This window comes from Melopsittacus undulatus, chromosome Z (assembly GCF_012275295.1).
Source record: "Melopsittacus undulatus isolate bMelUnd1 chromosome Z, bMelUnd1.mat.Z, whole genome shotgun sequence".
Taxonomy (NCBI): Eukaryota; Metazoa; Chordata; class Aves; order Psittaciformes; family Psittaculidae; genus Melopsittacus; species Melopsittacus undulatus.
In genome coordinates this window covers 82,021,055-82,035,139 of record NC_047557.1, presented here as the reverse complement: position 1 = coordinate 82,035,139, position 14,085 = coordinate 82,021,055, and the positions used below count along the sequence as shown (strand labels likewise).

The 14,085-nt window shown below is 44.4% G+C and overlaps 1 protein-coding gene across 1 annotated transcript in view; it reads right to left on the bottom strand.

The window, feature by feature from the left end:
- The window catches only part of PLEKHG4 (pleckstrin homology and RhoGEF domain containing G4), a 78,128-nt gene that overhangs the window by 44,720 nt on the left and 19,323 nt on the right, over window positions 1-14,085 (bottom strand). The window contains exons 5-8 of the mRNA XM_034073112.1: window positions 10,467-10,590; window positions 9,234-9,327; window positions 4,260-4,346; window positions 2,315-2,431 (exon numbers count right to left, since the gene is read on the bottom strand). Of these exons, the coding sequence (XP_033929003.1) occupies window positions 2,315-2,431; window positions 4,260-4,346; window positions 9,234-9,327; window positions 10,467-10,590 (422 nt within the window). The remainder of the gene's footprint in view (window positions 1-2,314; window positions 2,432-4,259; window positions 4,347-9,233; window positions 9,328-10,466; window positions 10,591-14,085) is intronic.

The following is a 14,085-nucleotide window of genomic DNA, read 5'->3' as shown; positions in this document are numbered from 1 at the left end:
GTGAAAGATTAGGAAACTGGAAAGCTTCCACAATTAAGCATTTTAACCTACTGAAAAATCTGAAATTGCTCCTCATTTTGGGAGTGGGGGTGGGGGAAACACTCCAAACATTTCACATAGTTCACAAGGCAGTACCTTTTAGAAAAGTCAGTGACATAAAGCCTAAATCTTGTAGGATGCCACCCTCCAGCTACTGAAATCAGCTATTCCAAAACAACAGTGCTCAAAACAAAGCAAAAAACCAGCTGTTTGACTCTTCCTGAGCTGAATGCCCTCCTCCCCGGAGTGCTGGAACAACTCCAGCAGTGACAGATTAGCAGGCAGGATGCAGGTGAGATCACCCAGACAGCAAATAAACACTTTGCCACGTAGCTGCAGACCTAAAGGGGTTGAGCATGTGGGTCATTATCACATCAGACCATCCTATAAATAGGCAACCCATACATATTGATTCCTACACTAACTCCCTGTGGTAACGTTTTGCGTGTTAAAATGTAAGACGCAAACACAAAGTAGTCTGATATCATGCTTCTTCCTTCTGCACAAAGCAAGTTTGTGCAAAAACTTGCAAAACAAACCTCTCAAGTTTTTCCCTCAACTCTGTCCAGAAAACTAATCCATAACCTTTTGCAAAGCTTCTCTGCTTCCTCACTGCCAAATAAACTTCAATCCTAGGCATCACGATCAGGCTTCTGTACCTTTATTGCACCAGCTCAGGTTCTTATTAGTACTTTAAGATGCAAATTTAAAAAATAGGTTCTAAAATAAGTTTAAAAGGTAAGTTAACATCTGTCATGTGCTAAGCCTAACTCCTGCAGCTTGCCAGCAGCGACACAGTGGTGCTCTTGGTAATCCCGTAACCTGCTTCAAATGCGGCAGTGTGCTATGCAGCCCTTAGATCAGTGAGGCCAGAGCCAAAAAATAACAGCCTTTTGGAAGCAAAGGTGATGTCTGTCTCTACCAGGAGGAGCAAGTCAAACTATACGTGAAGAGAGCCAATCTATGTGCAGATTTACAGAGATTTAATCCTGTCTATTCTCAGTTTGCCAAGTATCTCTCAATACAGCTTTGAAAGATTCAGCAAGCACATGATCCACAGGACTTATGCTCCCTCCACACCATTAGTGTACAGAGGCTGGTGCCACAAATGATACTTTTGCAGACTCCTGGCAGTCTGCACATACTGTGCTGCATGGCCAGTAATGCCTCCAGTCCTGCCACAGCTCATCAGTGTGCACTGCACTGCTGGCTGCAGCACCCTGTGCTGGGGTGCCATCTTTAGAAACTGCATCTGGGTGCTGCAGTTTCAGCCCTTCTCTCTCTGAGGCTTAACCCGGACCAGCTCAAACATTTTCAGGGAGTGGTCAGCCTCCCTGGACCATGGGCTGGCTCCAATCCACACCAGAGCACAGTTCACTGTAGGTATCTTGATCCACAACTCTCCTGGAGAAGAGCACAAAGGTCAAACAGGCTCATGGTATTGAGGAATACTCAAAAGCAGCCAAACCACAGGGAGAAGGAACATACTTCTGGTACTGTCTTCTACTCTGTTACCTTGCTCCTAAGACTCACTGGCTAGAATCTGCATGGGGAAGCTTTTGTTTCCTCACCTCACACAGCTAGCTCTCAAAGAGGAACACAATGCTCCCCCCAGGTGAGCCTTCTCTGTATTTTTAGTTCCGATGCTTTCTAAAGAGGTCTTGATGACAGCTTTGGTAAATAAGTCAGTTACATCTAAAGGAAGAAGAAGATGCTCCTAGAAATCTGAACTGATTATGAGGAGCTTCCAAGTTTCACTCCTGCAAGGACTGCAGCTTTCACTCAGGAGCTCTTAGGTCTGGGAACCTGCTCCAAACCCAGTAGAGGTAACTATTTTTATTAAGCTCAAGTTCTTGATTTTTAGTTCAATGGCAAAATGATACTACCACCTTCTCCTGAGATCAGCTTAAAAAGTGTTTGTTCTTAAGCTTCCAAGCATGACTGAAGAGAGTTGCCACTGTATGTCACACAAAACTGGATTCTCTTTTAGATTTGACCCTATTTTGAAGGGAAGGAAGAATCAATGCAGTTCAAGCAAGTGAGTTAGAAACTAAAACTTTAGCTCCTACAGTCATAACAGCAGGCCACAGTGTGCGTCCATTTTATGACAACAGTATGGGTATTCTTTTGATAGAGATTCATTTGCATACTTAGCTATTAGAGAAGCCATTGTCTTTTACTGCTTCTGTGTTCAGCTGTTGACAGGATCCTCTTACTTCGAGTCCCTTACCATACCAGTTTTTTTCTCACAAGGAATACAAGACATCCCACTCACCATGCGGAAGATTATCCAGTCCCGGTGGCAATAAGGAAAGGTCCCATCCAGCTCTAGAGGCAGCTGTGAGCTGTCTATGTGCTTATGAAGGGATTTCATGGAGGTGAGAAGTTCAAACTGCACAGGAACAGAAGAAAAAAAAGCACATTTTCCATTAGGATGTGAGTATTTGAAGAGGAGGTGAAGGTTAACAAAAGCCAGCATTCTTTACCCATCTTGCGCAGGAACAAGGCACACAGCACATATCACTACAATATGAAAGAAAAAATTAAGAGATCAATTCAATCCTAGAGCAGCTTGCTGTACAGCTTAGTGGGTGAACCTCAAGAGAATGCAGGCCACAACATGCCTTTTCACCAAGCAGAACAGCTGGGAGGAAAGTCTGGCAGCAGCCAGCCTTCTCCAGAGCTAGTACCTCCCAGTAGAAGCAGAGCAACTATCCCCTGTGTTCCTGTTGCGCTGCAGTTTGCATTTGTTTGGATAGCTGAGAGGTTAAATCCAGCCACCAGCTCCCCCATCTCACTTCCTGGAAAAACAGTATAACAGCACAGTCTTCACCCTACCCTTGACTCTTCATTCATCACAGCAGCTATTTGCGCTGAGTGTTTCCCAGATCTTGACACAGATAACTCACCTTCTGCAAGTCTGTAGTACCTTGGAGCAGTATTATACTCACCAGAGAGACAGACAAGTGATCCTGAGGGTACATGGAAGCCAGCCCAGACACAGAAACTCAGGTGCAGACACTGAACACCCTCCCCCCCCGTGAAGTTTTCCACCTCCTTAAAAAATAGTGATGATATTTCCAATTCCTCCTGCATGCCTCTGTCTTTATTACCCTTTGCTCTGCTCCCTCCTACACTCTTTGGAGTCTTTCAATGTGTTTAATATCTTCTGTAGCTCTCCCTGCAAGCACATGCCTGCAGCCCCCTTTCTGACTTCAGACGCTTCCACATGGGGGCAATGAGGAAATGGACTCATTAGGTGTTCTTCAGCCTTTTGGGGCAGCACACCACACACAGAGCAAACCTGATGCTATTCACAATGTTTTCATTCACAAGAGCCAAAAGGGAGGCCCTGACCTGCTCTGAAGTCTACAGGGTTTCAGCAGGCACAGCATTTCAGTCAACTTTTGTGGCTTGTAACAGTCTGAGAGCAGGGAAAGACGTTAAGACACAGTCTGATGCTCATTTCTCTCAGAGCGTGTTTCTGCCACAGAGTGGCAGAGCGCCTACATTTCTCATATAGCTATGGAATATCAAGGCAGATTTACTTCTAGCGAGGGTTTTCTGTGATGCCAAGATGATTTTCCTTCCTGCATAGTCTTATAGCCCTGCACAGACACCTCCTGTTAGTTTTCCCAGATAATTCAGCTGCAAAGGGGGCCTAACAGTCATATTCATCTCCTTTTTGTCCTCTTGCAGCAGACTCCCAGCCACTGCAGCAGCAGCAGCTGTTAGGAGAGAAAACATGAGGTATGCAAAAATCCAGGAAAGCAACAAGTTCCTTCAAAGGACAGAGCTGAGGATTTAGCCTAACATGATCTCTTCCTTACAAAGCATTCCCCCCTCATTAACAGGAGAATGTGAAAAGTATCTCTATCCTTGTTAATTGTGTAGGGCTCCTTGGTACAGCCTTCTGTGTTCCCAACAAACTCCCTGTGTCCTAAGGGGCCCAGCAGACTGACATAATTATCACACAAATGTCACTGATGGGCTCAGCAGTAAACAGGGCATGGCAGATCTGTTCAGTTCACATAAACTTTACAACCCTATAAATACCACACCCCTAAGAGACCACGGCCATAAAACAGAGCAAACAACTGCAGAGATTTCATGTGAGGATAAACACACATCATAGGACAGAGAAGCTCCTGCTTGGAGCAGAGCTCCAATAAAGGGTGGCAAGAGCTCCCCAGCAACCCGTGGAAGAACGGCTCCATTACCTGTCCTGCTGGTGGTTTCTCCATCCGAAAAGTCAGGTCTCTCTCAACCAGAAGCAGTACTCCATGAATACAATTAGGTTCTATTTCCTACAACAGAACAGAGCACAAAGCCATTACCAATCTGCCTGGGATGACCAGGAGTATGTACCACACCAGCTTTATACAGGAGATTGCAATTTTCCCTTCAGAGGTATTTATATCCTCCAGAGGAGGTATATATCCTCCAAAAGTCTGGAGATCAGTCACCAGTTATAGGAATGGCCATTCTGCAGAGCACCAAGGCCATATCCTTAAAGGACTTTACTTCACATCAACTAGTCCTGTAGCATTTAAGGAAGCAAAGAGAAAACAAAAGTAAAATAAAATAAAATATAAAATTAAAAATTAAATTAAATGAAATTAACAAATACAAAACTCTGCAGGGACAAGAAAAAAAAAACATATTAAATGTCCAAGTTTTTTCTTGACAACTTTCCTCATTTCTTTTCCTAACCAAAAGGAAGTTGTTGGTTTCTTTCCCCACAGTGCCAAAAATTGTCTCGTCTTTACTTACTGCCAGCTCACAATCAAGAACTTGCAACCTGTTGCTACTGTTAAACCAACAGAAAGTCCAAACACAAGGGATGTCTGGCAGCAGTGGCTCAAACTGCATGATCCAAGAGCAGCTCTCCAACTGTAGAACACTATACAGGGAACTGAGAAACAGGCACAGAGTGTAACAGTAGGAAGACGGAAACAGCAGGAAGACCAGACCATGGAGGCAGGCCCACTACCTACATGATGACCAGGATAGCAAGGAGAACAGCCATTTAAGTTGCCATGCCACATGGCTAAATAAGAGTTGTCCTATCTAGATGTGGCCTAAGATTGTCTTTGACTTTGTAATAATCTCAGGAACTGCCAAGCAATAAATCCATTCCAGTATTGCTTGGCCGTGACAGCAAGGGATACCTGTTAGATAAATAGCTCTGGCAGTGTTTAGGGTTAAAGATCTGACATGAGCAGCAGAGCCAGACTACAGAGGCAAGTGGACCGGAAGAGACTGAGCCACCTAACCTGTCACTGGCCCCAGTACACAGATCAAGACACAGTGCCAACACAAAGAGACCCAGTACTGCAAGTGAAAGCAGCAGCAGAGATTCCAGAGCAGAGGAAAAAGACCTTTCTCTCATCTAGTCCTGAAGAAGGATCTTTTTGAATAGCAGGAAAAAAAAAACCCAGCTGAAACACCTTCCAAAACTGTGAGAGGTTTCCAAGTCTTCTCAAATCCCTTTCTCCAAAGCAGATTATTTCCACTTTCACTGTTATTTGAACACTGGTTAAAAGGCCAAAAAGAATTTATTGCATAATTAGGCTGCATTAGGTAAATACTGAAGCTCATCTGAACAGAGGATGGGGAAGCATTACAACTTTAACAGCAGCTCTGAATGTGCCTGCTAGAAGGTGCCGAAGGATGAAGACTAGCCACACTTTCAAGACAGTCCATGGTACTAAATAAATTTCTTCTTTCACAATCCCTCTTCCACTCCAACAGTCAGGAGATGTGCAATCTGAGTCAGGGATAAAGGTAGTGATGGTGTAACATGAGGTTACAATAGCCAAAACACTCACTCGCTTGCTTGTTACTCCTGAAAATAGAAACTGGAAAACCATTCCCAAAGAAATCTGTCAAGGAAGAAGTTCAGTGTTTTCCAATCCAAGAGGAGGTAGTATTTCTAAAGAAATCAAGCATTTTTCAACATATATTTTTTTTCTTTAAACAGCAGAAGTCACTCTCATCCAGCACTGATGGAGTAGTCCAAAATGACTAAAGCTGATTACAGGAGTGACTTAGGAGAAAGGCAGAGCTGGTAGCAGCAGGACTCTACTTGAGGAGGCCTTCTTGTGGCTTTCTGCACAACTCTTACCACCTTCGCAAACAAAAACAGCTATCTGGAAGCAAAAAGACAGAGCCCTACACAAGTGAGTGAACTCCTCACCTCTCAAAGCAGGCACAGTGTGGACAGCATAGAACAGAAGGGCATCAACAGGAGTTCAGAAAGCAACACAGTAAATACCTATACTTTTAGTATCATTCTTTAAAAAGAGAATTAAATACTTTCCTCTATCCTTCTCAGACTTAAATTTCAAACATTATTCTGGCTCCATGACCCACATGGAAGCCCACAACCAGATTTATAACACTGGCACAGTCTGAAGCACAGGCTGCCAAGAACACCTGTGTAGATGGGCAGTCCTTAAATACCATGTTCAGTCCCAAGGTAACCACTTCTGATGGAGTGGTAGGAGGTCCCTGGTCTCTGGCATGAGACCAAGGTCCTCTGTACTTCTGCAGTAACAGGTTATGCAAATAGTCCTGTTGAACAGAAAGGTTTGCATAGAGCTTTTCTGCTTACAATTGCTAGTTGTCTTCATAAACATTCTTCCCTTCCCAATCCAACACAGAGTTGCAGCAGATCACAGGATCAAGTATTCGCCCTTATTTACACACTTCAGAAGAATCTCACCCCAGTAAGACTCAGGCAGAGGAAAATCCCACAGATACCTGTTCACTGAAGGCCAGTGCGCATATTCCACTGTCCACACCCTGCCTGCTCACAGACCAACACATCAGCTCAGCACTACTGAGCAGCAAGGCACCTATGAGTAGATCTCCCCAGCACAGAGCTTACTGATGAACAAACAACCTTTGAATAAACACCACAGCAGCCTTTACCTCTGCAGAAACCCTAGTGTTGAAGCATCATTAGGCAGCTTCCCACAGGAACAAGCCTGATCTATTCTTGCAGCACGTATGTGCTGTGCATTTCCCTTCACCTCCATGCAGAGCTGCCAGCTCCTCCTGCTTCTTCCTGAGTTAGCTCTGCTGTGGCACCATATTCTGCCCCAGCTCCTGGTGCTGCCTGGGACAGAACGGTTTCCCAGCCTCTCATATTCTAAAAAGGAAGTAGGAAGAAAGCTTGCAGAACACAACTGCCCCCACCCTGAAGACAGAGAGGATGAGAAACTCACCAGTTTACTAGGTGGCTCTAGGCAGAGCAACTGACACCATCCCAGTGCTGTAGAGAAAATTACCTCTGAGCGCCAGAAGCTGTACATTAGCACTTAATTCCATTTATGCATTTATTTGGGAAAGATAGAGAAGTGAAAGAAGTATTTTCTCAGACTGACAGATCTTGACCTAGAAGCATGTGGAATCAGTCTTCTCTCCTTGGGGAGGCTCTCTAGGGTTAAAATATCAGATCACTGCAGCAGGAAGAGACTGCATTAGGACATCCAATCTGTGCTCACCCAGTGTGGAGGCAAGAGAAAAACCAGGCTTCAAGTTGAACAAGCAACACTGGGTCTCAACGTTTAACAGATTCCACCCACATTAGCATAGTAGGCTTCACAAAAGTCATATAAATAAAATCCTGTTAAAGTACAGAGAAAGCAGAGAAATGAGCTCCAGAGACAGTCTGCCAGAGATAAGAGACACTGCGACATGTGTCAGGGATTTCAGAAAGGACCCCAAGGAGATGATCTGTTCTGTGAACCTTAAAGGGGGGAATACACAGCCTGTGCTTCTGCAAACCTCACTGTGCTCCAGAAAGTTTAGTTTGCCTCACTGCAGTTAAAGTCAGATTTCTGTACTTCTCTATATCCTTGTTTCAGAGCAGATGAGAGTGGGATCACAGAGGTAAGTGCTAAAGGATCTCAAAGGAGCTGAGGGATTATTCCTGTGCCATAACCAGATGATGAGCTAGCTGAACAGGTCTCATTTAGAGTCTGCAGAAGAGTCATGGTAATGATCAGAAAACCACAAGCAGAGCCACCAGCCCCTGTCAGTCACTGTTACCTGGGGCGCACACTCAGCTCCCAACAGTCTGTCTTGCAGCACATTAATCCCTGTTAACTGTTGCACCACCCTGATAATAAGGTGTTCAGAGCCAAGCAGACATCATAGCAGGATATTACAGAGGCACTGCAAAAAGCTTCCCCCTACCTTCTTTCAGAGGGTAGGAAACTTGAGATTAGAATGGCTTTAGTTACATGGCCAAGAAAATCCTCAAAAGCTTTAGCAAGCTCATTGCCATGTGGGCACAGCACAGAAGTATTTGCTTGCTCCCTCTGCAGAACTGAGCAGGGCACCTGATTACTCCTTCATCACAGAGAAGGAGCACACTGATAGAACTCACAGCTCCACCCAGCCCAGGAAGCAGGAGGACAGACTTCTGACTCAGCTCCAACTCTCAGATGTGGCATTGAAGCATACAAACCACAGAGACACCAGCTTCATTAAAACATTGCCCCATTCCAGTTTGCAGAATTGGAGTCCTAAGAGACCTAAGCTCTGATTTAAAAGGAACACCTGTTTAAACAAGATTAGTCATAGCTGCATCCCAGCATCTCCTTGGCTTCCTGGCAGCAGCAGATAAAAGCTGCTTGGGAGTGGGGAAAACACAGCCCACTTGCTTTCCAAGTAACTGATATGAAATCCTTTGACCTGAAGCAATACAGAGTTACAGCATGTCCAATTCCAATCATTCACTGACAGCCACATCAACCATTGCATGTGCTCTGCCACCTGGCAAGACAAGCAGTGCCCTTCCCTTCCCTCTGCAGCAGGCAGATGCCTCTCTTCCCTGCATATTTCACACAGCCCTGCAGTGCAGGGTACGGCATCTCCAAGGATGATACTTCATGACAGTGTTTAGAGCTGGGTATGGGGTGTTCTCAGCACAGAGATAGAAGCAAATCTGGAGGAATGTGGAGAGGTGTTCTCCCCTAACTCAGACTTGATTAGGTTTTGTGCTTTGTCTGCAGTCTGGCAAGTCCAGGCCATCTTCCTAAGTGGGCTGGCTGAATAACTCCACATCTCAGAGTTAACTGAAAGCCAGGTAGCAGATAGAGACATAAGAAACAAATGGAGATGTAACATCAAAGCAAGACAGCAAACCAACTAATGTTCCTTTGCCTAGGCTCAGTGCTCACCTGCAGTGTGCTGAATGCCTTGAAGAGAGCGGGAACTGGTGAACAGCGACGAGCATCCACAAGAACAGTCAGACCCAATGCCTGACATTCTGGTCTGCAAAGACAGAGAGAAAGAGTTCACTTTTGTCACCAACAACAGTCAACAAGACTATGAAAACAGAATCTGTAATCATGACAGGGTAAAGAAAACCCAGTACATTACAGCTCTGTAAGGACAGGGAACTAACTAGCCACCTTCTCCTTACCAAAATAGAAATACATAGGGAAACCACCTTCTCCTAATCAAAATATATATACGTATGGAAACCACCTTCTGGACTGCTCTGTTTTTACATTTGCTATTTCCACCTGAACTTCCCAGTTCCTAGGATACATCTCACTGATGGCAGAGGTGCTGATGCCCACTCTGTGAAATCCACACAAAAAATCCAGTCCTTCCTAATTGCACTCAGGGACAAGCTTGGCCTTAACCATACTGCTTCACAAGAACACCCCTTCTGCATCAGCCCCAAAGATGTTGCCCAGTATCAGACTGGAAAGGAGAAGCATAAGAAACAAAGCATGAGTAGCAGAAGGTTTCTTGCAGGTTAAGTCTGCTCCTTTTATCCACAGTTTGTTGACAGAACAATCAAAAAAATCACTAACAGAGAGTTAAGCTTTACCTCTTAGTAGTTTAATCATCTAAAAATGAAACAAAATCTTAGTAGAGCCTGACATGAGCTGGAGGGAATGATGAAGCTGTCTGTCATATTGAATGGAAGAGTAACTGCAGCAAACTCCAGCCTGCAGACTCCAAAATGAATTGTCAGCCAGACATCAATGAAGATTTTCTAAACCCTTGCAGAAACTCCCTCCCTCTCAACTAGAAGGTCTCGCCCTAAAATATCATGTCACAACACTATCACGAAGCTGCTGCATGACTGCCCCGTCATAGCTTCCAAATCCCATTTTCTGAGCTAATGAAGGACAGCAAGAATGGCTCGGATTCATGGCAATGCATGAAAACATTCAGTACATACCAAATTCTATCACAGCATGTGCACAAGGCAGATAGAGAACTGCCAGCATGCTTACTGAACACAAGCCAGTTCACCCTAGCAGGGGATTCCCATCTGCACAGTTTTGGGACAGTCTTCATCAGGCTCCTAAGCCAATAAAGTCAACCTGTTTCACCCTCTGCCTCAGTTTCCACCCCAGAAAGGAAAAGCCCGTTTCCCCAAAAGTGTCACAAACCTTGGGATGTTATGCAAATACAGAAGAAGGCGCACAAGCTCAGTGGTATTGCAGTGGGGGTTTAACCAGATTGTGTTCCTTGTTGTTATTATGGCCACTGCACGTCCTGATTTATCTCTGGTACCTGTAAAAAGAGGAGGGGGAAACAAAATGTCAAACAAGGAAGTAAACAGAGCCTCATTCTAGGTATGTATGCCCCATATTCCCCTACTACCACCCTACCTTCCTGGAAATGGACTAATCAAGTCCACAAAACTTGATATAGTGTATGCCACAGATTGTGATAGGCTATATACACCCTTCCAAAGTATCCAAATGCTGTGCCAGTGTAAAGCAGCTGAGCTCTGCTTGTCCTTCTCTCACAGTAATGCTCCATTTGTACTGCTCTCTTCTACCCAGCCAGATGTTCTTCATAAAATATATTTGGCTAATGATAACCCAACCATGTGACAAGAACAAGAATCTCAAACTCCAGGTAAATAATCTCACCTTTTTAACACCCTAACTTATGTTACAATATTCACATTGCTGTCAGATGAGAGAATGCAGGCAGGTTTGCAGAACAACATGTGCTACCTAATGAGACTGGGCATCCACACGGAACCAGACTCCTCCTCCTGGGGGCAAAGCCCTTGAGGAGCAAGAACCCGGTGCTCCCAACCATGGCTGCAAAGCATGCAGACCAGAAGGACATTGTTCTGACAAGGGCCAAGTCAGCGTCAGGCTGTCATTACTGTGAGAGCTTGCTCAGTGCCTAGGAATAAATAAGGCACAGCACAGGCAACACAGCTGAGCAGTGATACATTGAGGAAAGGGAAACCCCTCTGCTTCAGTCAGCCAGAAGAGTTCTCTGCTCCTACCTTCCAAAAGCCCAAAGACATCACAGGAACCAAGACTGCTCTAGGAGCTCCCAAAACTGAATGATAGCCTGGCTTTAGGCTTCAGCCACAACATGCACCAAGAACTATGAAGGGGAGGAAGAGAACTGAAGAACCAGGGAGGTAACCAATTTAGCAAACAGTAGGGACTACACCTCTCCTGTGTGAAAAGTAATTCACAAGAACAGGAGCCAGTTCCTGCCATACAAATTGTACAGAGGTGTTAGGGGTGGGAAATTCCAAGCACAAGACAGAACCAGAGGCTTAGAGAAAATACTGCCATTCTATCTCTTCTGAACTTTATTGCTGCCATGGGACATACAGCTCTGGACCACCTCTCTCCCCATCCCAGGGACACGCATGCAAGTGGACAGGTAAAACATACACAGACAAACAGCCCCAAGCACAGAAAACCACCATGGTGCAACCTCAATCTGTCACTAGGACATGACTTGAGTAAGAGCCACCAACACAGATGGGCATCATTCAGGAGAAGGGCTTTCTTGCTCCCAGGGACAAGACCTGGCAGCACAGTATCCCTCCTGCTAACAGCAGGGACAAAATCTTCCATTGTCTGTGTGGTTCAGGAGGAGGCTTATTACTCCTGCACTATTGTATTTTGGACACTGTGTAATCAAAGAGCTAGACAGAAATTAGATAAAGCTTACTAATATACCTTGTTTCTAAGGGGATCATCAGAAAACAAAAGCAAAGCACTTGGTTACTGGGAAAATGGCTCAAAAACCCAGGTCACTAAAATATTCCTTAAACTGAAGCAACATCTTCTGTCCATCAGGGTGGCTGGGCATCTCCAGAACTAGAGTAAACCTTGAACCTCCTTATAGGAGCCTGGGAATTGCCTGGCCAGGGCAAAAAAGCAACCACTAGGGCTAGGTTCCCAAGAGTGGCATAACCAGATGACTCAACAGCATACAGAATTGAAACTCCTGAAAGGAAGATTTATTCCCAACTCCATAAGCTACTAGATAATTAATTAGCTCTTATTCACTATACCTTATAAAAGTTATCCCTTCTAATGTAATTAATGTATCATTAAGGTCTAACAGAAAGCATTTAGCCAAGTGGTGAGTGCATTCCCTCAAGACTATCCACTGAAACCCAAGGAGACACATGAGACCAAAGACATCACTCAAATTTGATACTGCTTCTACAGAAAACTTGATTCCTCCCTTAGAAGTGATGTCAAACCCAAACCTTGTGTCTTAAATGCACCTCAAGGATACATTCATCCCATATTCAGAAGCATTTGCCATGTTTAAGAGCTGTACATTACTGGTAGGATTCTATGACAAAGGAAACAACTAGAACATTGGATCACAGTCAGGCTTCTTCAACAGCAGACTACAAGCTTCTCTGACAGACTCCTCTCTCAAACCCTGTGATTTTTTGGCTGTTGTGCACAGTATGAGAACATCCAACTTGCTCAGCAGACCAGAAGATTAGAAATTCTCCTTTGCAATTTGTTCTAACAATTTATCTCCCAAGGCATACATGTTTGTATGTCTGAGTGTACCACAACTCTGCCCTGCAGCTGGTTTCTCATTCACTTTTTTCTAGAAGACTGAGCAAATCTTATTTCCCTTCCTCCTTCCCTGCACAGAGCTGTTTTCACCTCATTTCTCAATCATCTTATGAAATGTCTGTAAGTGTTCAAGGCCAGGCTGGACTGGGCTTGGAGCAACCTGGTCTAGTGAAAGGTGTTCCTGCCTGTGGCACTGAATGAGATTTAAGGTCCCTTCCAAACCAAACCATTCTAGGATTTTAAGATAAACAACTTCCCGGTCTCTTGCCATAAGACATACAATTCAATTATACAATGGCTGTCACCCTTCCCTGCACCATCTCCAAAATTCTCCCATTTTGTAACAGAGGCAGCAGAACAGCCCAAACTATTTGAAAGGCATCATCTCAAGTACAAACAGGTAAAAAACACTTTCTTAGTCTGGCTATTCATCTCCTCTCCTTTACATATGCCAGGTCAAAGCTGGTCTTGCAGCCCCAGCACTGAGCAGGAAATCATATAATCAGGTTCAGGCTGGAAGGGAGCTCCCATATCAGATGTAAACACTGAATAACGTTTGACCTACAACTGGTTTCAGCAATACAGTTCTGGGAAGTGCCTCTTTTGACAGCTAGTTTTGTCATCTGATACTTAGTTATGCTATCATTCATCCTACATGTTGCTTTAGCCACACTTCACTGCAATATGCCAACAGTATGTGTCATGAAATCAAATGTTTTCTAAAAATCTATTATAACTAGGCAGCTACATTTAATCAAACAAATTTCTAATTACCAAGAATAAAACTGGTTTTACAAGAGCATTGTCAAATAGCATCTTCTGTCCTTTAATTATCTCTCAAGTGAATCAAGGTCCTACTGTTTTGACCAGGTCTGATGTCAGGCCTACCAGTCCATCATTATCTGCACCCTCACTCTTCTCTTTTTGAACTACTGGAATGAGCCCACAGATCTGGCATTTCTGACTCAGAGGTGCTTGGTAAACATTTTCAGAGTCCTGGGAGCAAATTAGTATTACTCTCATGAGAGGGAAGTTCTACTTCCTGTCCTTCCCATCCAGAAATTTTAGATAATTCAAGAAGTGCTGGTCCTGGAGAGGTCTGGATTGAAAGAGATGGAACTTGCACTAGTCTGCAGTGCTGCCAGCAGAGGCTCATCTCCTTTGCCCTCCTACAAATCACACTTACCAGGCACATTCT